Below are 23677 nucleotides of genomic sequence, written 5' to 3' on the forward strand. Positions count from 1 at the left end.
AAAACGTGTTGGAACACTCACAATGCGATCTGGAGGAGGGGTGCTTCTGATAAAACATTTGATTTGTCCTTTTTCCCCATGCAGCGCCTGCTGAGTCTGTGTGCTGGAGATTGTCGGGGGCCCTGAAACAAGAACAACAGTAATCAAATCGTTAAAGAGGATTCTTTTGAATAAAACATGAATGAGACTAAACAAGACATAGAAAAGGTCATTGAACAATTGCTTTCGGAGTAGAAATTTATTATGTTCCAATCACTCTCCTATCAGCAATTTTACAGCAAACTCTATAACAAGACATTATTATTTTGTTGATACAGCAAGGTACAGGTGCGCCGCATCCAAGGACATACAAGGGCAGTTCTCTACAGAAAATGAGGGTCAAAAGCATCAATGTGAATCAAGAAAGTGTTGATTTATTACCCACTTGATTTCTTCCACTGAGGAAAAAATGCATGTGGAGAGCGTAATCGCAACTCCAATAGACAATGGAAAATTCCAAACGTTACAATTTCACCTTGTTGACTTTTTGAACCGAGGTAGAAACGAGGACTTACAATATGAGAAGCCAATTTAGCTTATTCTTTTAATGTTGTGTTCTGCTCGGGCTGCGTGTTTTCAGTTGAGACGGGCTGCTGTAAGAAGTGGTCGTCTTGCCATCTGTTTCTGTGGCACTTCCCACCAGGTGACAGGCTAATATGACGGCGGGATGCCACACTGGACCTGAATGTGTCCTTCACATCATTTCTATTGGGTTTATGTAAATGTATCAGATGGAGTTAAGGAGCATCAAACACTGCACCTGCCGTCATTCAGTGTGTCAGAAAAGGATGCGACAAAGTGGATATTTAACTAAGAAAGCTTTCGAAATAACCAATGCATATCTCAACTTGATCTTTTCATACATGTCTAGACAGATTTATTATGTATAGCTGATTGTACACTTGTACAACTCAATAGCTCACTTTGAAGAGTGTGGATAATTGCTTTTCAGGATACTTATATATAATGTTTACATGAGATTAGACTGGTAAGTGTTGATAAATCATTTTTTTATATATTCTGTTGTATAAAAGTAACATTTATTTGCAGTTGAAAATAAAAAAATGCATTAAAATAATATGACATCATCAAAATTGCCAACAAACAAACAAACAATCAAACAAAATGCCACTTTCTTGTCCATGATGTTCAAAAGGAGTAGGAGGATGTTTTAAAGCTTATACTCCTGTTTCACCTCTTTATTCATGGACTAATCTAATACAAAAATGTCATATAACCAACACAAAATGTATCAATATATGTTTTCTTTTCTTTTTTTAAACATTTTTGTAAGTTAATTATGTTCTTACTTAACTTAAGTTCCATGTTCAGAGAATTCCACAATTTTACAGCACAATGCAAATACTTTTTTTATTCTTTGCATCTTTCCTCAACTCTAATATTGTATTGTGCATTTAAGTTGTCTCCTCCTTCTCTTTCGGGGGGAAACATGGACTGTATTTATCTTGGTAGAAGTTTATTACTCACTTTGAACACGATGAATCATAACAGCATGTACTGTTCAAATAAAATGTTTGACACTTAAGATACACTCTACAAGCCATATTTCACAAGTCCTTAATCAATTTGAATGTAAAGTCGTGCACAGTTTTTTGGGGGGTTAAGAATGTGGGTTTAAGGGGGCGGCAAACGAGGCAGCTTCTTGATTAGGGAGCCAACTTCCCTCAAACTCCCCTCATCTCTCCGACGATACATAATTGCAGTTTATTACCTGTCTCTTATTAAAATGAATTAGCATTTTAATGAGTCTTTGCCAGATGGTGGCTCGGTATACTAGAGGAGAACGCTGGAGGCTTGTGCCTAGAATGAAGGCTGTAATGAGAGCTGTTCTTCTCCTTATAGGAATTGGTCAACATGTGGTGACAGTACGACAATAACATGTATGTACAAGACTCAGGGTCATCCAGGGACACGTATGCAAACAGCAGCGGAAGAAGAACTCAGTGTTGTATTTCACGCATATTTTTAGAATTGTTTAAGCGTTTGACGTAGTGATTTTGATCAAGAAATGTGCAAGACTTTGGTCAACAGTAGCAATTCAAATACATTTCTTAATACTCTAGTGAATTTGATGTATATCGTTTTGTTTCCTCAGAGCGTTGGGGACTTGAGCTAAAAAAAATATGCAGGATTTCACCATGATAAGGCTAATTAAACTAATTACAAATGTTCTACTTTTCACTTCAGTTCAAAAATCTAGTATAGTACAATGTTCAGATACCTGCTTTCAATTGCAGTGAAGTCAAAGTAAAAAGTCTCAACTGTAAAAAATGACTTTGCAAACTACTAACATTTTACAGTAGTACAGTAAGTATACTTTGTTACTGCAAACAGGGTCGGTGGATTCAAATCAATAAGAAATCAAGTAAGAGCTGAAAGTAGAATCTGGTATTGCTGCAACAACCACTACTTGGTAAAATTTTGGTTCCAGCTATTCGAATTACAAAATTAAGAATGTACTCAAACCAAATTATGTCCAAAATAAATCCAAAATGTGTTTGCATAACATCTAACTTCCACCTCTGCAAGTGCAAGCGCAGTGCAAGTGAGACACGCTGTTAGTGTTTGCCAGCGTAAACACGCTTTAGATCAAGGCTGCATAAGGCCAGTGGAATGGGAGGATCTCGTCTAGTGTGTGGCGGGTAGCGGCAAATGAGGAATATAATTATACCGCTTTATCTCTGCAGTTCAGCCCGGGTTGCAAAGTATGTGCGCAACTCTCATTGTGTGATCAAGGTACAAACAAGGAGAGGAGGTGGAGGAGGAGGTGGGTGCGTCTAAAACATCAATGCGAGCAGCGGGGGATGTAATCAAAATGCACAGTGCAGCGTTTGGGTTGTTCGTTTTTGAGGAGGTGTTAAGTGAGAAGTGGACATTGCAATCTGATTACACGACATGTGAGCGTAGCAGGAAAAGGCCACGGCCCGCCTTGTGTACCCACTCCCAAACCGCTCCATCGACGAAAGTGTGACATTTAGTTTTTTAAGAGAGGTTTTTTTTTATTTCTTTGTCGATGAAAGGGGATGTTGGTAGCTGGAGGGCAACTACGTATGTCAGGTGTGGAATGACTTGCATGTTAACAATGTGGAGTCACTGATGGAGAGTTCAGAGAAAGAGTGATTGAATTGTCTTATTTTGGGGGAAAAACAAAGATCAGACATGAGATTAGTACAGATTATTTCTTTACTTGTGACACCTGTTTGTGGATAAGGCAAGAAATGAACAATGCATCATACAATTAGAGTTTAAAGAGTTTAAGTACCTGAATTTGTTTTGTAAAAATGTGTACAAGTATTTTGTCTTGTCAAACCAGAGCCCTGCGACGAGTTGGCCACTGTCCAGGGTGTACCCCGCCTAAGGCCCGAAGTCACTGGGATAGGCTCCAGTCACCCGTGACCCCGAAAGGGAACAAGCGGTAGAAAATGGATGGAAACCAGAGACAAAAGCAGTGCTCCGATTGGATGCGTTTGGGGGGTCCACCTTAGTTTTTCACTTTACCGTCTGAAAAAAGCTCTTTTAAAAACGTATTAATGCCTGTGGATATTAATAATGTGCCAAAATGGGTTCGTGGAAGCTAGGAACTAGTTGAACAGATTTAACTACGGTGTGAAAATCAGGTTCCCCACCTTCTCTAAAACGGTAACTTTTCTTGGTTTGCAGAGATCAGCATCTAAACTTGTCCAAAAGTAAAGCACAATATAGTTCAAACTGAAAGAGATGACACAAAAGTATGACCTCAATTTCAAATGTACGTGGTCAGAACGTGATTTTTATAGGGTATATTTTTATACATTGGTCTCTTGTGCTGTAATGTCACTTTTAATGCATCTTTTTTTTTGCCCTCAGTTGTAATAGCTCTTTAGATGCACTTAAATTCACAAATAATTCTGCCTTTGCTCCTAATTTCCCCATAATCACAATAGGTTACTATAGAAAAACGATGCACTTAAAGCGGTGACAGCCTTTAGTGTTTTAGAGTGGCCTGGGCTCATTTCCACTGCTCTCTCTGCATTGTGTGATCCACGCACCATTTCAAAAGGACACGTCTATAATAATAACTCACTGCACTGTCTACAATCTCTGTTTCAACTTTTTTTAAAGAGGGATTTAAGAACTCAATGCCCTCTGCTTTAAAGGGTAGTAATCTGAAACCACACATAATGTATTGGGTCGAGAACAATGCTGTCAATCCATCCCATTAGTTGTTTTAAATTATTTATTCTCTGTTATCCTATATTCTCTTGCCTTTGTCCCAGTACGCCAATATGACATGTGTCAAGTTATACATCTTGAAAAAGATTAGTGCGCTATTGATTAAACACACTGAGTTCCAAGTGACAGAAAGACCAGCTTAGTTTAAACAAAGTCAAATTACTCTGGGACACGCCACATCTTAAATTCTACTTCATTAACTTACATTTTCTCTCATATTCATTTTCATTGTGGGTTTAAGAAGTACTGGAATGCTAATTAACCAGGAACATAAAGACTGTCCATAAAGAGAACTGTCTGAATAAAGATCTATAACAAGCCGATGCACAGTGGGATACAAGGGCCCTCACTGTCCCTTCCTTTTATCCTGCTGTGGTAATGGGCTACTTCTCCGTGGGATACCCAAGTACTTCTGCCATTAAAACCAGTGCGCACGTCACAACAAAAGTACAATCCAACTTGGCCCGTGGATCTGATCGTGAAAATTCATGGGATAAATGTTTTTAGACGAGCTCCGGTCAGGTTCAGCAGCGGCTTCATAAATGACGAGATGACTGACTGTTGTGAAAAGCCATTAGAAGCTCATGGCGGTGCCGGTCGAGTGGATAACACATGGGGAGCGTCATGAGTTCGAATCTGGCTCTCAACAATTTACTTCATGTCCTTCTACAGTCCTATAACTCGGCATTGGCCCTTGAAAGTTGTAAAATGTATTAACATGTTTGAAAAGGACATACGTTTCCTGTTCATCAAAAAAACAGAACTTGAAAGTAGATGTGTTTAGACTAGATGCACATTTCATCTTAATGCAAAGCTATATAAGATCATTATTTTGACTGTATGCATCCCACGGCGCTTGTTCTTGTTGCCACTTTAAGATCTATACATTCATATTCATTCCCCATTCGGAAATAACCTGATTAAAGTAAGCAATTTTCGTCCATTAGTAACTCAAACACAAATCGTCTTCCCTGCTAGCTGTTTGACAATAATTAAATTACATAGATCCCTGGGGACAAAAACTGAAATCCTCATGTCTATGTGGTGCACCAGCGTGGAAGCCAGTGACACAAGAGGTAGAGGCAATGACAAATTATAAACACATGTAATATAAATGAGGGCGTTTAGGAGTGTGGGGATAACTGCAGGGAAGACAAATAAAAACAATCGCTCATGTGCAGAGACAGAATAATACAAATACTCAAGGCCAATTCTTGCTGCTACTGTATACTTCATTATCATTTTGATAAAACACTAACCACCGGATTCTCAAAATTGTCACTCCTCTGCTAAACATTCAGTTTTTATTATCACGCACAGAATAAGACTAGGTTAAACACAACTGGATAGAAACAAAAGTGTGGTTGTCAAAAATATCTAACTCAAACTAGTACTGAAACTGGAGACTCATTTGACACTTCCTGAATCGTATGTTAGAATTAGTACAAAGTCCACATTAAAGCAACTGCTATTATTTTGTTATTATGAATTGTGTTGTTGTTTTTCTATATATCTTTATCACCAGTATCGAGTTTGTCCTTTGCAACAAAATTACGATTTTGTTGTTGTTGTATTGTGACAACACTATTAGACTCAAGACCAAGGCCTGTAGAAGGTTAACGGTGTAGCTTTGGTTTTTTTAGCGGTATTATTAAGCTGGATCACTTTATCAGGGAAGATTTCTATGGTAACAGGCCAATAATTCATGCTCCAGACCAAGTAAAGTTCAAGAAGATAAGACGACTCTTTGACCAATCAGAGACCAGATATCCACTGAACAAACGAGTGGCCGAAGAGAAAGAGAGCGCAGCGGAGAGATGAGGAAATGAATAAGCAACAGCGGGTGTTCTTTTATATCAACGCACATTGATGTATAAAGAGGAGGAATGATTCAAACACATGTAACTTATGCTGGTGATTCCTAGATGGAATATGCCCATTATCTTTAATCATACTGTACATTAAATACGCATTTGTACAGAATTAAGCACTAAATATAACTGCGCACATTTGCACAATCGTCTTTACACGCTGCTTGGCTCAGACATCACCGCTGTTCATTTAATCCACGGCACTGAATCATTTGTCATTCATGACTTTAGCACATGTGAGATATAGTCTGTTTTATCAATGAAGGATTTTCAAATAAATTTTCACCGTGGCATAAGTTGCGTGGCTGTAATTAGTCACTAAGTGTTGACTCCACATGAACGAAGCGCCTGCATTTCTTTTATCTTCATCCATCTAAATTTGATCTCTTATTTCCTTGTATATGATCGTGATTATGACTGTTACTCATGTTTGAAGAATGTTTTTTCCTTCTCCATTGGTCTAGTCAGCTGCTCCGCCCCCAGCCCCGCCCCCTGCTCCCCTTCACACGGCTTCATTCAGAAAATCTGGGGTTGACGGAGCAAGTTGTGAACCTGTTTCATCATAATCCGAAGACACTCATGTCCGGGTTAGCCAAAGAGAAACTATAAAGTTCAGCCAGCTTCGTAACACAGGCTTCAGAACTAAAAAGGACAAAACCAGCTGATCAAATTATGATACAGATCTGGTCAAGCATCCCTGGACTGATAATAGGTCTGCCAATCAGCACAAACAGCCTCTCTGACAAAGGTGTGTGAAGTAACTTGCCCAAGGACACGATATCTGTACGAACTGGCTGGAACTGCATTTGAACCGCCAACCTTCTGAACGGAGAGCTCTTCCACCTGGGTTACGGACAAAATTGGAACGCAACACACCACCGCTTGCCAATGAAGCTCGTTTGCCTGCAATAGTTTCTGCTCCACTGTTTGAGAACCTCCTGGCTCAAAGACAAAACAGCTCTCTATCAACAACAAAAGAAGACCTCTGGAGAGACAACCTCCCCTTCAGCTGCTGCGTTTGCACTTCCAGTTTCAACTCTGACAATCAGATTCACCTCTGGGTCAGAAATTACTGCACAATCCTCAAGTGACTCAGGAGAGAAGAGCTGATCGTCAATAATTCAGGGAAAAAGCATAAAACGGAGAACGGCTTTGGAATGTCAAGTGCTCATTTCCAAACGGCCTGTGGAGGAATTAAAGAATACAAAACGTTGTCATTTTGAATGAAGCTGGACTGCAAGTTGTGTCCACTCTTATATGCCTGTTAGTTTTCTTGTTCAAACATGCTCCTTCATGCGGCTGAAAATACTGTGGAATGTGTTATTATGTATTCTGTTTTCACATTTAGGATCCCGGCGTGGATTGCTTTGAACAGAATACAAGACAAAAAGAATTATTTGCCTTCAGCCTCTTCTGCCATAATTCCAGCTCCAGTCTTGGCTGCGGAGGCAGGTTTTTTTTCGCAGTTCATAGGAAATCATGGTTGTGATCTTGTGCTGCAGGGAACATGCTTACCCATTCTCTCTGATATGCAAAGCTAATGTGTGAATTTGGAGGGGGAAAAAATGTTTGCAGTTCTCGATCTATCCCAGGATCAGTGGGTTGTTGCTTACAGGCTTTTGTTGGTTTTCCAAATGTATAATGCAAATACAAAAGGGAGGAAGAAATGGAAACGGTCTTCCTGGAATCTTGAAACATGATCTCTTTGGGGTTTTGCTGCATACAAATGGACACAGAGGGGAATAAAATACGTTTGAATCTCACAAAAGAGTCGGTGTCATATGCTGGCTGAATAACAAGCACATATGATACAGTTTTGTTAAGTTATAGGTTTTAGCTATTCATTAGTCAACCAGTGTCTCCATACAGGCTGCTAGCATGGAAGTCATGACATAGGCAAATGCAATAAAGTACTTTTCATATCTTAATGGAATATGCTGATCTTTTGAAGGATAAATGTCAATATATGTTGCTTGATGCAATTTCAGTGCTTGGTGTATTATGTTACTTTTGTTGAGTTATACCAGTTGCAATTTCAGGACTAGCTATATCGAACCTTTTATACAACCTTAAACAATTGGCCACAAAGTTTTGATAATTAAAGTAGGTAAACTAAATGATGTGGGTACAGGAATCAGGAAGAACACATATGACAAAACATGGACTAAACTTAATAGGGTTTATCGAGGTCTAAACATGGTGGAAGACAAAGTTGAAACAAAGCAAAGACACTAGATTTCTATAATCAATAATCAAATCCAAATTAAACGTATTAAAGCTGTGAACTGCAAAGACTGTAAGGACTAGTACTGCACTTTGGGAAACCCAGTCTATTCCATTTGTGTCTAGTCGATGAAGTTTGGGTGAACACTTCTCAAACTTCACACATTTCCTACAGACTGTGTCAGCCTTTTACAGAGTATACTATAGCGCTCTGCTGACTGCTGTGACAAATGGCTTGCTTCTTGCCACCACTGACCCAAGACCCCTGGATCCACTTCTGTATGTGCATCTATTTGACCATATTGTCAGTGCACTGCATCCAGAACTTGTTTGTCACAGAATGTATTAATAAAATACAACCACTACTTACCATTGACAGTCAGTGAAACCTCCTTTTCGCCTGCTCCGACTCTTGGGACCACGGCGCGGCACACATATTTCCCAGCATCCTCTTGTCTCACAGACTTCAATGTCAGGAGGTTCTCGTTGCTCAAAACCTACAGCGAAAAACAGTCTGAGCTCATCAAAGTGAATGTGAGCAAAGTCACCTCTGCATTTGCGATAACAACACATCGGCTCTGAGGCACAAGCAGAGGTAGGACCATTTAATAACTTAAAGGGCACCTCTTCTCAATTATTAAAATCCAATTTGGGGTTGAGCTCAGAAGTGAAAAGTGGGTTGGCTTTGGCCTTTGGTTCTGACAGAACACGGTGGGAATGGTCTGGATTTGAAGATCAAAATAACAGACGTAGGTCGCTATGAGGCAAATATAACTGTGTTATAGGCCAAGTCAATAACTTTTGATATTATAGAACATTTAATAGATTGAAGAGGTTACATTGAAATGAAAACATATTTCGTAGATTCAGTATAACAATTAAGGTCTAGTTGACACATTTGCTTGGGGTATTTGTTTTATGTAAATAAAGGTATCTCACCACCCCAGAGCCTCTCTTCATCCACACAATGGTCAGCGAGGGGTTTCCTGTCCATGCACAGTTGAACACAGCGTCGGAGCCGAGGTCCACCTGTAACGACTGAGGCTCGGCAGCCATGCGTGGACCAACTGTTGGAATAAACATCATTAACACTCCATGATTCATTGATAATTAAACTCCCACTGAGCTGGCAGCGGCACTTACGGCTCAGACACCAAATATAAAAGACAGCTAATCCATAATCATTTGCAGTCATGCTTCTGGCATAACTAAAAAGTATGCAAAAGAGAGATGAGCTCGCCCACTCACAGTAGACATCCACGTTTCGACTGATGTTGGTGCTGCCGAGGGCGTTGGTAACTTCGCAGGAGACCGGTTCGGTGAAGAAGGAATGGTCCACAATAACTTCATATGTGTCTCCAGCAATCTCTTTAATTATACTGCCGCCTTTGGCCCACCTGGAGAGCGGGTTAGAAATAAGGAGAAAAGGGGAAAAAAGAGAAGGCATTACGACAGGTTTGCACACCTCTTCGTGTCAATAGTCTTCTTTCATGTGAATAAATCATCATTCTGGGGGCAGGTGTGGAGGTGCTGGCTTCAGCATATTTTGGTGGCAGCCCTCTATGCTGTGACAAGCTCACTGGCAACTCCAGAGGCAGACAGCACCTTCCTCATTACGGAAAGCGAGCGGTGAGTGCAGTTCTTGAGTGTCAGCGGAGAAAAAAACAAAACAAATCACGCCATGACAAATGAGTTGCTCTCTCACCTTTTGAAGCTGCAGTCTGACATGTTCTGTAATATACCCAACATCTGACGTTCATAAATTGACATGGGATGCTATAAAGAACACCTGTTTGTATTTTGTGACTGATGGCTCTGGAATAACGACATAACTCTGCCATTCCCAACATTCTTTTCCTGTAAAATTCTAACGATGCCACGGCACTCTGCATGTGTGGATAGATCTCCACAGCTGCAACAGACAAGGCCCATTTATAAAACTAAAGGCATCGGCTTCCCTGCATGTCTATTTGGAGGATTTTGACAGCTATGGGACATCCAATGCATCATACATCTAAACACTGCCATCCTGGTATTGAAAAAAAGATGTTGCAGCAAAAGGCAGTTGAAAAAATGACAGCAAAAGGCGAGACTGTCTAAAATGTTTACTTTTGCGATACGTTTTCTACAGGTTATGGGCACGCAATTGTTTTTCGTGACTAACCAGATTAAAAGCTTTTAAATGACTTAAATTAATCAATAAGCATACTGTTTTAATTGGGATACACATGGTTATTTTTGGCTTGGGTTTTGCTTTCCCAATTTGCGTGAGACAGGGAGGAAAATGTAGCGGCACAGAGAAGCACCTGTGTTTCCTGAAATATTAAAATTGGGGCAGACTTGCTGTTTATGGCATGTCTGACCTTTACAGAAGTGACTCGGGAGCAAGAGCAGGAGTTGTAAAATGTCTGGGTGGTAGTGCAAAGGAACAAGACTCACTTTGCTGATATCGCCCAAGGAAAGATGTCTGCACTTTCTATCTGCACAGTCTAACATTATCACTACACATTAGATAGAGAGCAACATTGTGTGACAGAACGTGATTTGCATTTTAAAGTTTAAAGTGTTTTTTTGTAACATAACTTTTTTTGTATCATAAATTTGTTTGTATTCAATCGTCTGTTTTCTTATGATGGTTAAATATACAAAGGGGAATTTATATTTCACATAAACACAAATATCTAATGTTTTGTGAGTGAGAATTTAAAGTTTTCTGATTTTAGAGTCAATTTATTCTACATTTTTGTCCTCCTTTGAGCTGAACCTTTATTAGAACTAGCCCCATTTTAGATGGTTTGGTCCTGGTTTTGACTCGGTTTAGTACTTCGATGGCCAAATATTTTCGCAGGTATCGCTTGGTGTGAACAGTTTGAGAGCTACTGTTTCAGGTGTTTTCATTTTGCTCCATACCATATATTTATTCTCTCTTAGCGTAGTGCAACCTAGCATTACCATATTCCATCTAAAAACACCCCCACGCTCTTTTTCTTGTTCTTCGTGCTAATCTGCAATGACCCTTGACTTGAAGAGCAAATATATTACCTACTAATTAATATCATTCACAACCAGAATAACTGTCTGTCTTGAGTTACTTAGGCCTGAAGACTCTCTGAGATGATGATAACCCACTACATAGGATTGCAACCAAGCAAGACACTAAAATTGCTGCCTCCGATGTCTATAATGAAGGTTCGGCACTGGTACACATGTTTGTATGAAACACTTCCCGCCCACTCCTAGGTCTATCTCCTGCCGTAAAAGGTGTAATATGATAAGCGCAGATGCAAGTGCAGGCGGGTGGAGGTTAGAGCTGGCGGGTTTGTAGGAAGCTGACAGTATTACGGAGAGGAGCGCTGATAAAATATGGCCATCCATGGGGAGAAGCGGCCTCTGCAGTGCTACTGTGCTTGGGTCTTGTCCAACTCTCATGTCTAAACATAACCGGCCCGAGGTAACGCAAACACCTGCATACCCAATGGGAGGTCACCGGGGCGACTGCGAGCTTGGTCGATAGCTGACTCACTTTGCACCGTTGTCTGCTATTCGGGGACTTGATTTGACAAACGGGTGCGACTGTTCAAGTATATTATTTGAAAGTATATGTGTGTCTGCGAGGTGTTAAACGGATAAACAGACCAGTAATGGAAGCAGTAGTTGAAGGAGAGTGAGAAGACAAGGGTGTGATGGAGGTTGGCGAGAGGAGCTTTGTATGCGCCGAATGTGATTAAGCCAATAAAAAGAGTGACAATTAAATTAAGCAGGTATCTGTGCCATCAGCATCCAGGCCCACAGTAAATCAGGCCTCACAGTTATTATCAGCATGGTTAAGCACAGCATAGAGTGTTCCATTCGCACTTACAAGCTTATTGAAAGTGATAGAGATAAATCATTAGCAGAATATAAACTACGGTAATGGGCAGGTTCAAGGATGCCATATTGGAATTCAGAAATGAAGGAAATTCTGACTGACACTGAAGTGTTAAGCAACGTTTTTTAATACTTCAATCCAAGGGCGCTTTGACCGCAATTTGCATTACATTTTTGGCAGACGCTGGTTAATTTGTGTTGTAAATAAACACTATAAACTATGTATTGCTTCTTTTTAACCATGCATATGCTTTTTGAAAGTATCTAACCAATGATTGCCAAATTATTTTATTTTAGTATTTCTATTAGTTCTTTGTTTTTATAGTTCATTTTTGTATTGTGTTGTTAGCTGTATCCAAGTAATTTCCTTACACAGTTGATAATATTGGTCAAGTTGGTGGATAAATACGGTTTGCAAAAGACAAAGACAAACATTGCCCTTGTTTTAAATCATTTTTGTTATAGTCAAAAAGGAAAACATTCAACATTTTTACTTTCAGAATAACATAGACCCATCCAGAAAATAGTGTGAGAAAACACGCTCACAGCTCTAAATAAATGTCCAAAACAAGTGGAAGCACACACAGCATCATTACCTACCCAGTTGCACTTCAAAGGAAAACTCCCCAACAGTTTGAGCTGGAGTCAAAAACAAACAACTGGAACAAACAATAGAGAAAACTGTGCAGGAAAGGATTGGGTTATTTGTGGCAATGCCATAAGGATCTGGTTCTGTTGTCGCCTGGTGGTTGCATGTATAGACGAGGGACCTGATTTGCTTTGTTTATCTTTTTCCCAAGATCCCTCTCTGTCTTTCTATCCCTCCTCCCCTCTCTTTCACACTCCCTCTCTCTCTTTCTGTGTGTGTGTGTGTGTGTTTCATTTGCTCTCTTTTGCTCTGTCTCTGCCATCCTTCTCCTAATTTTCTGGTGGTGTGTGGCTTGGATCAGCGAAAACCCTCTGTATCTCCATCAGAAGCTGGCAGAGTGATACTTGCCTGTTTTCCAGTTTTCCGCCAACACAAAGCACCCCAAAGACCCGCTTGTCTGTTTTTGTGGCGTTTTTGATTCACGGTGCAAACAAATGGCCATTACTGCTCTTCATTCACTTTTTGCACCGCTTTTATGAGCGCTTCAAAAGAAAGCCCCGGCACAACTTCATTCCATACTTTGAACTATAACTGTCCTTCTATCTGCAAAAACATATATATTTCTTTCCAACTGGCACCCTTTTAAGATCTCATTGAAATTGTGAGACCACCTCAAAGCCAACAGCAATTCATTTTTTTAATAGAGCCCTGGCGTCTGTATCTCAAGTGCCCATTGAATCGGGTGGAACAGAGTGTAGCAGAGCATGCTGGGAATAGACGACTCTCTTGGGGATACACGTCCATCTGTCTAAGACTTACTCTGTCCTTGTGCCATATCTGATCTGGGGTAGACACAGAGTATTAGCGCTGAATAATGGCACACAGCGTCTGACCAGCTTCCTGCTCTCCACTGTGATATTGCTTTCGGGAGGAGGAGGGGAGTAAGTGCAAGGGCTCCATCCCCAGTGAAAAACCTCTCAGGGAGGCATGACGAGGCCCTCCAAAGCCCTGAACTCCAATGGTCCATGGGAGCACTGGGGCTCTTGTATAAATTGCAGATAAATCTTAAAGCGGCCTATGAAGCTCAATAATGGGTAGAGAGGATAACCTTGGAATATCAAAAGTTATTAGTCTGTCGGTACAATATTTAAACCTTTAGTCAACGACAAAGGAAGGGAATAGGTGAGCGGAATGGAACAAATATATTACGCCGGAGGTAAAGTGGCAGTTTTACCCTCTCTTAGCTCCCGTTTCGACAACCTTATTTCATTCTGCACTCTGTCAAAGTAACCGAAAAAGTCATCTCGAACTGCCATTGCATCTTAGCTCCTTGAAGCCCAAGGGAGGGAGTCTGATTGTAGCATTGATCCAGTCTCATAACAATAGAGGTGAAATCCCCTCCGCTATAGACGTCCTGTCTGCGCCGCGCGCCCACACAATCAAATACAAACCTTGTTTTCCGCAATATCACCACTCGGCCTCCCCCTCTTTCTCCTCTTTCAAAAGGGCAGAATCCATCAGAAAAGGCTACATCTCTGTTTGGCCACCAGCGAGTCTGAAGTACAACCATTTCATTTCCCAGTGCTGAAGGATTCGGAGCCACCCAATACCATTTCGTATTGATTTCGCACCATTACATTTTTCACTTGTCGTTTTTACGAAAGTCCCACATAAAAAAGCCCTTCAACAGGGAAGTAACTGTAGTGTTCAATTATCGTGTTTTGTATATTTTTGGATTTTAATCTTGTAGTTGTTTGTTTCACATCACACACAATTATGCCTAAATACTTCATCATCAACACCCCGGTCTATCTCACAAGTACAATATCTAAAGCCGAGTCAGAAGTGTTTTTACGTTCATCCACATCAAGAAAGCAGAACAGATACCGTAGTTTCCGGACTATAAGTTGCACCTTTTTTCATAGTTTTGGCCGGGGTGCAACTTATGCTTATATTTATACTTATATGCTTGTATACTTAAACTCCGGAGTGACATATATATTATATTATTTGTTATTTTCACACTTGCAACCACATTTCATACGCCAGTTCTACTTATATATGTTTTTTCCTTTTCTATTATGCATTTTTTGGCTATTGTGACAGTCGGGTAATACTTATAGTACCGAAAATACGGTAATGCTTTCTACTTGTCTAAAGAAATCTATCAATGGCAGATTTTGTACCATTTAGTTTTTGTACCGATTTGTATCTTGACCATGTTTCCTCCAAAGGGATTTTAACTATTAACACAATTGGCTAAAATACAAATAATATCTTTTAAGCCCATTTCCTTTTAGTCAGACTTATATATTTCCTTTGACAGCTCTTCCTTCCTGTGCCTTTTGCGCTCACCTGTATTGTGTGACAGGAGGGTTGGCCTTCGCTGAGCAATGAAATCTCACCAAGTTGCCCTCCAACACCGGCTGTGGCTCCACTGAGAGGTTCACGAGAGGGAGATCTGAAAAGAGAGAATAGAATTATGGTTCTGGCAGCAGCCTTGCCTTTTCCCTGATAGCCCCACAGACAAACACTTTGCTGCTGACTTGTTTTTGTTGGTACGCCACAGAAAATACGCGCCGCGCCACCTCAATGAAATAAACCACAGTGATATTTCATGGAGTTTGTGGTTTATGTTATTTCATTTGACAATTTATTTTATTATGATGTGTTTGCTGCTGTGTAAGCAAATATTAAAAGCCAGGTGCTGCCACAAGCAAGCAGGCATGCTGAAAAGTTATGACATCTCTTCACAGTTGCAGCATATTTTACTGCTAAATAATCTGTAATTACTTGAATAATTTGCAAATCCTTTTTTAAGCTTTTCGTCAAGCACCTGGGGTCTATCACAACCATTTGTAGTATTTTTCCCCCACTCTCACAGGTGTAGCAGAAAGCATTTTGGTTAGTAAATTAATTTGTGCTATTAGAAGATAAGAATCAAAGCAAAACGACTTCATAATTAGTCTCTGCAAACAACAATCTGCATGAAATGCATTGTAGTATCTGCTACAATTACAACAATGAAGAACCTTCACGATACACAATTAAGTCAGTTATGAGAAAAACATGTGTATTATGCAAATTGAATAAACAACATAATTTATCCTAATTGACAAAGGTGGGATTCTTTTTGAAGATACATGTTCATTTCCATGGTAATCCTGTCCCCTGTGAGACAAAAGCTATTTACAGCAAACCCTGAATTTCAAGTAGATTAAGCACCTTTGCAGGTTTCTAAATATGCTTAGGACGCTGCGGCGACGAAGAGGAAAAACATGACAAACTTGAGCAGGTGTAGTCAAAATGTTTACAAGGGATTTAGCATTTTCTATGAGATGCACTGCAAAATATTGGTCCAGACATTCAAGCGACTTTAGTTTGTGTCTTGATTGTTGATTTCTCTTCTCACCCACACAGTTGAAGCCATCTGTTTGAAAGGTGTGCTAACTTTGTGATGCGTCTTCAAATTTACAAACCCAGGAATTGTTATCAGTAAAAAAAATGTAAAAAATAATCACTTCTTCCCTTTTCACTGGAAACAACGCCTGTGCATATGTTTCCTGTGCCAACTTTTCTTAAATAGCACTTTAATTTGCATCAGGAGCAATTCGGGCAACAAAAGTCCCAAGCGCGGTACACGAGATAAACACACAAACATTTTCACACATTCCTACAAATGCACGTTTTAATCTATTATTTTAAACATAAAATGAAATCAAATATAATGTCCTAAACATCAATAAAAAGCCATCTTATCAAATTGTTCCACGTTCTAACCCCTAAACCCTAACCATTGTATCTGATCTAAAAATGCATCTAATTTCAAGCTGTTTTTTTTTCCATAAATGTTGAGTCTTATTGGGTTGTACAACATCCTGTGTTTTGTTTAGAGTTGTAAATAGCCCGACTCTTGTGTGTGGGAACGAGGAGTGGGGAAAGTGCTTTCTATCGTGTTGTAGTGCAGATGCTCAGGGCTGGCTCAGCTGCCACAGAGCCCCAGAGAGAGAGGGTGGTCCAGGTGGCAGATCCCTCCTCACACACACACACACACACACGCACGCACGCACGCACGCACACACACACACCGCACACACGCACACGGCTCCACATCAACACACTCTCTCCCCCCAGGACCCCCACCAGCCCCCAACACACACACCATCCATCCACCCAAGGCTGCTCTGTCCAACCTGTACCTGTTATCCCTGACTGAGCTAGCGCGAAACAACAAGAGCTGACCTGGTGTCCCTGGGCTGATAACTATCCAGGCACATTTATATAATTACTGCTCCATTCACCCTACTTTAAAGATAGAACTCAATATGTATTACCTTCAAAACCACATGTAATACAAATGCAGTGATACTGATCAGAGGTGGGTAAGTAAGTAGTCAACATTTACAATAACTGTTAGTTCCAGAAATTATTTGGGGTGCAAAATTACAACCGAAACTGTCATTGATCAATAATAGAGAAGCAGATTAAACACTGTACACAGGAGTAACTGTCCCAGCATCCCTTGTCTTTAGACCCTCCTTCTTGGCACAAAAAAACTACAAAACACAAAAAGTACTGTAGAAACCTCAGGGGGAACTACTGTGAAGGAGAGATCCTACTCCCATGGAAGGACAGGCTGCCAATGGTTTCATTTCAAGAAATAAATGGCGATTTAATTGAACAACAAAACATGACATAAAGCACAAAATCTGGTCTTTTCAATGGAAGGACCACAAAAATGAGAAAAAAACAAAAAGTTACAAAAAGGTATCCAAGTAAACTTAACTGAGTCCCACCTCTGATTCTGATTAACATTGGACTCAGTTAATCAAAGACCTTGAAACAACAAGTACATTTCTTTCCCCATATTTTTTTCCCTCAAGATGCAGCTCGCTTATGGCATTGTTTTGTTATGAAGCCTCCAAACTTGACCATGATTCGAATCCGATTGCACCAAGAGCATCGTGGAAGATAAAAGACTAAATGAACGGGTATTGCGGAGCCTTGATCTCCTTTGTGTTTATCACATAGATTCTTCAGGATGGATATGAAAGGCCACGTGGGCGTGTGTCATAATAAAACGGGAAACCTCTCTATGCCTCGAGCTGCACGGCCACCTTTCCAGTAGGTGTTTTTAGTATCACTGGTAGTCAATTGCACAGACAAAATGGTGGGCTGAGAAAACCTTTGGGGCAAAATGACAGATGTGGCAGTGGTGGAGGTGGCAATAAAATACAGCAAGAAGCCGAGGAGCTGAGCAAGATACATAAAAAGTGAGGGAGAGAGGTGCGGAGGTGGCGTGGCTGCTAATAGATGCCATAATGTGCAAACTAATTCACAAGGCTTTTAGACTCGGGGAAAAAAAAAGCCTATACTGTACTTTCAATCACGACAGGCACTTTCCAAGTCCCACCTCGCCGAGACTTTTAAAGACAAAAATGCTCATTACTGTCAACCTCCTTCTAATTAATGCACTCTTAAAATTGATTGAGGCACGCTAACTGACCCTCCCACAAAAAAAAGAGCCACGGCCCTTCTCGGCATGCGCCAGAGTTATGATGACTTTACAGCCGGTTTTATATTAGAGGAAGCAATTTGCCGGATAGTTCCACCTCCCTGTAAAAATCAGCCGTGGAAGACAGTCATGGAGGCTGTCGCAAGTTTCTGCGCTAATGCCCGCCGTGTGGATTAGGCTGTCGTTCTTGTAAAACTTTGACCCTCACGTGATGTTTTATGAAGTCGTCGTCTAGGTTTTGTAGGGCAAATGCATCTGAGAAGTTGCAAATATAAATACGCAAGACTTCTTTCCTTATAATGAGAGGACAGAGACAGGGATAAAGAAGAAAGTAGCACATAATACATCTACTTTAAATGTACTTTGAGAGTAAAAAGTCAATGCATTTCACACAGGTTTTAACTATGAACATGTTGTGATTTGATTAAGAGTTTGATTTTACATTTGGTTTGCTCAAAGCTGGGACTTCAAATCCTTTATGTAGAATGTGGCCTTGAACGTGCTAAAAATAACTGCGCAAACCATATGAAAAGTACCTTCTACTTTTCAGTCCAGTCCAAGTCGTGCAGTGGAGTAGATTGTAACTCCCAAATGTAGTGACGTAGAAGTAGGAAGTTACCATTGTAATAAGAATCTAAACATGTAACTCAAGTCCATTATTTTTACTTTTTACTTATTTACTTTCCAACACTGTCCGGTAAACAATTGGGGATAGTTCTGTATTTATTTGACAGGTTTTGATAGTACAAAGTGAAGACCAGATGGTGTTTCCACCTTCTTTTCTCAGTGCCAACATGAACGTTCCCTGTTTCTTAAAGCTCAATTTAGCATTTCTTCAGGTCAAGGTAGGCAGCTGTTCTCCAGTGAAACCAGAATGAAGTGTGTGAGGGAGAAGATGGGGAAGTGCTTAGCGGGCCACAGCCTCAGCAGCGTGGGCTCACTGTCTTATGGACGGCTGAGTGCATTACTGGAGGGGAGATGAGACTGACTGACGTTTTGATCATGCGATATTCAACCATGCAAGAAAAGTGTCTCTCGTTAAATAAAGGCAGATGTTTAGATTTTTGCACAGCAGGCTAAATAAATGCTTTGATTTGTGTTGCATGTGCAGTTGGCTCTAACTCTATGTATAACATTTTTTATCATTAATAAAGGTATACAAAGATTATGTTCTACAAAATCTAAAATAAATCAACCAAATTGCAATTTCTGTCTCTCAAAAGAATTTGCTATTCTGTGGTTGATTAAGCGACAACAGCATGTTGGTGAAGCATCCCCAAAAACAAATCCTCCCCAATTGCACATCTGCATGTTCTTTATTAATTAGTCTCAACAAATGGCATTAATTTCCTCCCACATGGCTCAGCGTGTTGCAATGCAAACACACCAGAACCTAGTCCCTGGTGCATTCACTTCCCCCTTTTTCTGCTGAAAACCATGTTTGGGGAGAAATGCAGAGCAGTATATACAATGTAATATATATACTGAAAAATACATATAATATGTAATTTCCTGTCACCTGTAGATACTTACACAAAATAAATCTCAGCATGTTTCTGTCTGTAATTCAAATTAAGAACTGAAGCTTCAAGTGCTTCTAATTATAACTCTGGTGGAGTGGTAAATATGTATCACAGCTTTACACATGACAAGTTGAAAGAGTGAGAAGAGTGAGTTTTAAAAATGAATCTCTTTAAAAATGAATCTCTTTGTTGTCAATTTTAAAAAAATCCATTAAATACACAATCAAATCCATTTAAACATGGATTTACTAACATGGTGTAAGTTATATTTGTTCAGTAATCTGCTGCCTAAGCCTAAGAAGCCAAATTGTCAAAACTACAGAGAAAACTATAAGCAAGATGTTTCTTTTGGAAAATCTTAAATATAACTGTATTAACTATGTTTTATGGAAATGAGTCTAACCTGTCAGATGCGCTGATTAAAACAATGTTGGAGTTACTAATGAGCAGCGCAGCCCAAAGGTGACACACTTTTACTTTTTCTGTTTTGTAGCTGTTGTAGTTGTCTGTTCTTAAACAAACTCTGATTAGAAGTGAAGAGCATAACAGTGTAAGTTAGAGGGCCATAGAAGTGGACACCGGGATGCTGCTTCTGTTCTGCTATCAAATAATTAAAGTCTTCTAATGGGCTGGTTTGGACAACTGAAGTCAGCAGTCCCACAATCACCCCTGCAGCTGTTAAAGCTCTTATTCTGCCTACATTGCCTGTACATATTGTATTTAGATGCTAATTTGTCCAACCCTGGGTCAGATAACACTATATGGATTGAAAAGTGCCGAGTGAGCACTAAAGGAATGATAAAAGAAAAATAGTGTCATGAATGCATTAAATTTGAGTTTTAATTTGACTCCGCTGCGTACACGGGCTGTTTGCATAGGGATTACTCTTATGTTGGTTGTTAGGTGAGTCGAATACTAAATAATGAGCAGCAAACCACTGAGAAGATTCTAATTAGTTTTGTTCCCATTAGTATTATCTAGTTAATAAGGTCATTCTAGTCAGAGAGTAGAAATAAATTAGACTGATGCAGAAACAAAGAAACTAAACTGTGCTCCATCGTGATTATTTCACCATTCCCGTTCAAATAGTGCGAGGAACACAACATATATATACAGCTATACGCGTACGGATGATTTGCAACTTCCTAAGATGCAAAAGGTTTGAAAAATGACGGTCTCCTCCCACTTCAGAGGCAGTGACTTTTACAGTATCACTGCATAATAACAGTTTCTAAAATAAAACATAGTCAGCGATGTACTTCACGCGTGACTCGGCTCAGTCTATTCCAGTTTATAGTATTTCAGTATGTGGTCCTCATAAAGTTCAGGGTGAAAATGCCAAAAAGATTTAGACCGTACTATTTAGTAGACTGCAGAAAAGGTTGGTGTGCATAATTCACCAAACTATTGTTATAGCGAACATTCAACTGTATTTCACACTGTTTACTCACGGCTGAACATTCTCTCCAAACTCCACTCTCTCTAAATCCATAAATCCTCCTTTAGTCTTGTTTTAGGCCTCCTCTGTGGCAGCTCCTATCTCTACGTCTGTTAACTACTCCAGATTTTTGTTGACCAACTGTACATAAGGTTGGTTTGTTAGATATACAGAGCTTTCTTCATGTAGACCCTTATTTTGAACAGTTTGTTAGACCACCGGAGACATTCAGTTCTTCTCCATGTGTTCTGACTAAATTAAACTAAACGCTTATCTACATTTATACTCTGACACTCATTGACTTCTTGCTTAATGTGTCTCCTCGCTAAAATCTAATTCTAATTTGAGTAATATTACCTGTCACTGGTCATAATGTTATCACAAAGTTTGAACATCGACCAAGATTTTCCTCATTGAATCAGATGACAGAACATTAGCAAATTAAAAGATGACACAGATGAGACAGAGTTTTATTCCTGGCTGCTACATTTATGTGCGGTGTAATTTGGACGTGGTTGTCAGCAGCGGCTCTGGAGGCTCTGCCAAACGCAGCCCCCTGTCCCGCTGAGGGGATAGAGGTTTTCATGTGACGGGAGGGGCCAGTGAGCTTATCAGCCTTGTGGGAGACAGTTAAAATTTTGACAATTAGTCAGCGCTGTCGCCTGGTGAGATCTCACACTGTGACAAATTACTGCGGCAGCTTTAACTGTGTAAAAGGCACATTTTTGGGGATGCTAATTAGAAATGTGCTGCTTTCATTTTTCAGGGATAAATCATGTGTCCAGGAGCCAGACTGGTGTTCATGATCAAGCATTTGTCACGCACGGTAAAAACAAATGTTTGTCATCAATGGAGGGAACTCCAATACTTGCCAGGGGTACTTTTTTTGTTTCAGAGTAGTAGCAGAAGAAATACTGCAGGTTGTTACTTAAGTAATATTACATATACGGAAGCAAAAAGTAGCACAAAACAAATTAATCTACTTAAGTAAAAGTTTCGAAGCACACAAAGTTCTTCATACTGATTGTTTAACACACACAGAATTTAACCAAAAATTGGAATCTGATCTGAACATATTTTACTCACTTAAAATAAAAAAATACAATAATTTGAAACTGAGTTGTTCCACAAATGAAGTAATGTGCATTACGTTTCACCTAAAGTGTTGCGACTAACACACCCATCAATATAAAGAGCTACTAATGAGTTTACATGTGGGCCGACTGGCTTTCTGACAGCGGCTGAAGACAGATGATGAGGACAAAATGCAAAGGTTGCAAACACTAACAACTGTTAATCACGTTGGCCCCAGTGTCTGCATCAACCCAACTGCGCCGTGCCCACTCTCCAAAGCAGAGTGGGCACGGCACAGATGTGGCGCTTGTGGTGAACATAATGAAAAGAGTGAAGTCGTCACTCATAATGGCTCTCTAAATAGCATTTTCTGCTTTATTAGTCAAAGTTAATGATGTTGAAGGGGCTGAGAGTGATGCAAAACCCTTTTGTTCAGAGCCTTCTCTCACAATAAATGCTCTGTGAAAAAAAAAAAATCCTCGACAATTGAGGTTGAGTATGTTTTACACGCTGGGCTAACTTTGCCTATTTTGGAGGGGGAATCGTACATGTCCTGCTAAAGAGATGGATGGCATAAGCCTGGGAATACAACATGGCGACTGGATGCCACTTTAGACAGACAGCTGGACCAGAAAGGCAGGCTCATTTATTTTAGATTCTCTGCTTCAATGCTAGCCCATATAGAAAAACGTCAACACGATGTCTGCACCTGGAGGATGTGGAGGAGAAATAGCTCAAATTATAAATTCCCATCAGACCTGTAATGTTTTCTTTTAGTGCTAGTCATGTATGGCAGACTGACAATTTGCCTGACTGTGTGAACCGATGTACATTTTCAGAGTCAAGAGTGAAATTAAAGCTGCCTATTTTGTTGCAAATGAATATTTCTTGGAGCGGAGAAGCGCTTTAGATGGAAATAGATCATTACTGTCTTAGATTTGCATGACCGTTTTATAATATTACTGTATATATCAGCAGGATGTATGGAAATGGCACTTTTGCACTGAAATGCCGCGACAGAACGTTTCTTACGTTGGATGTCGATGGTGACGCTGGTCTCCTTGCCGTTGGGGACTGCCTTGTTGGAAGCCTTACAGATGATCTGCTGACCAGTCTCGATGTTTGTTGGGGATAAGTACAGAGTGCTCACTGTGCTCTCTCTTCTCCCGTCTCTCAGCAAAGTCTGCAAAACGAGGAATCATGTTAGTTTTGTGTCTTTGTTAGTGTTGGATAGACATGCTTTAACACTGATGGACGTGCTGCGTAATCATAAGACACGTGCGGTCAGATTCAGTCGAAAATAGT

General features: G+C 40.1%; 1 protein-coding gene across 11 annotated transcripts in view; it reads right to left on the bottom strand.

Moving 5' to 3' along the window:
* Positions 1-23677, bottom strand: part of kirrel3b (kirre like nephrin family adhesion molecule 3b) — a 153024-nt gene that overhangs the window by 10255 nt on the left and 119092 nt on the right. For all 11 annotated transcript variants that reach the window (XM_072453538.1, XM_072453502.1, XM_072453530.1 and 8 more), the window contains exons 5-10: positions 23405-23555; positions 15178-15283; positions 9615-9763; positions 9306-9433; positions 8737-8863; positions 22-122 (exon numbers count right to left, since the gene is read on the bottom strand). In XM_072453538.1, coding sequence (XP_072309639.1) covers positions 22-122; positions 8737-8863; positions 9306-9433; positions 9615-9763; positions 15178-15283; positions 23405-23555 — 762 coding nt within the window. The remainder of the gene's footprint in view (positions 1-21; positions 123-8736; positions 8864-9305; positions 9434-9614; positions 9764-15177; positions 15284-23404; positions 23556-23677) is intronic.

This window comes from Eucyclogobius newberryi, unplaced genomic scaffold (genome assembly GCF_026437365.1).
Source record: "Eucyclogobius newberryi isolate DKJ021-1_F unplaced genomic scaffold, fEucNew1.0.hap1 SCAF_10, whole genome shotgun sequence".
Lineage (NCBI taxonomy): Eukaryota > Metazoa > Chordata > Actinopteri > Gobiiformes > Gobiidae > Eucyclogobius > Eucyclogobius newberryi.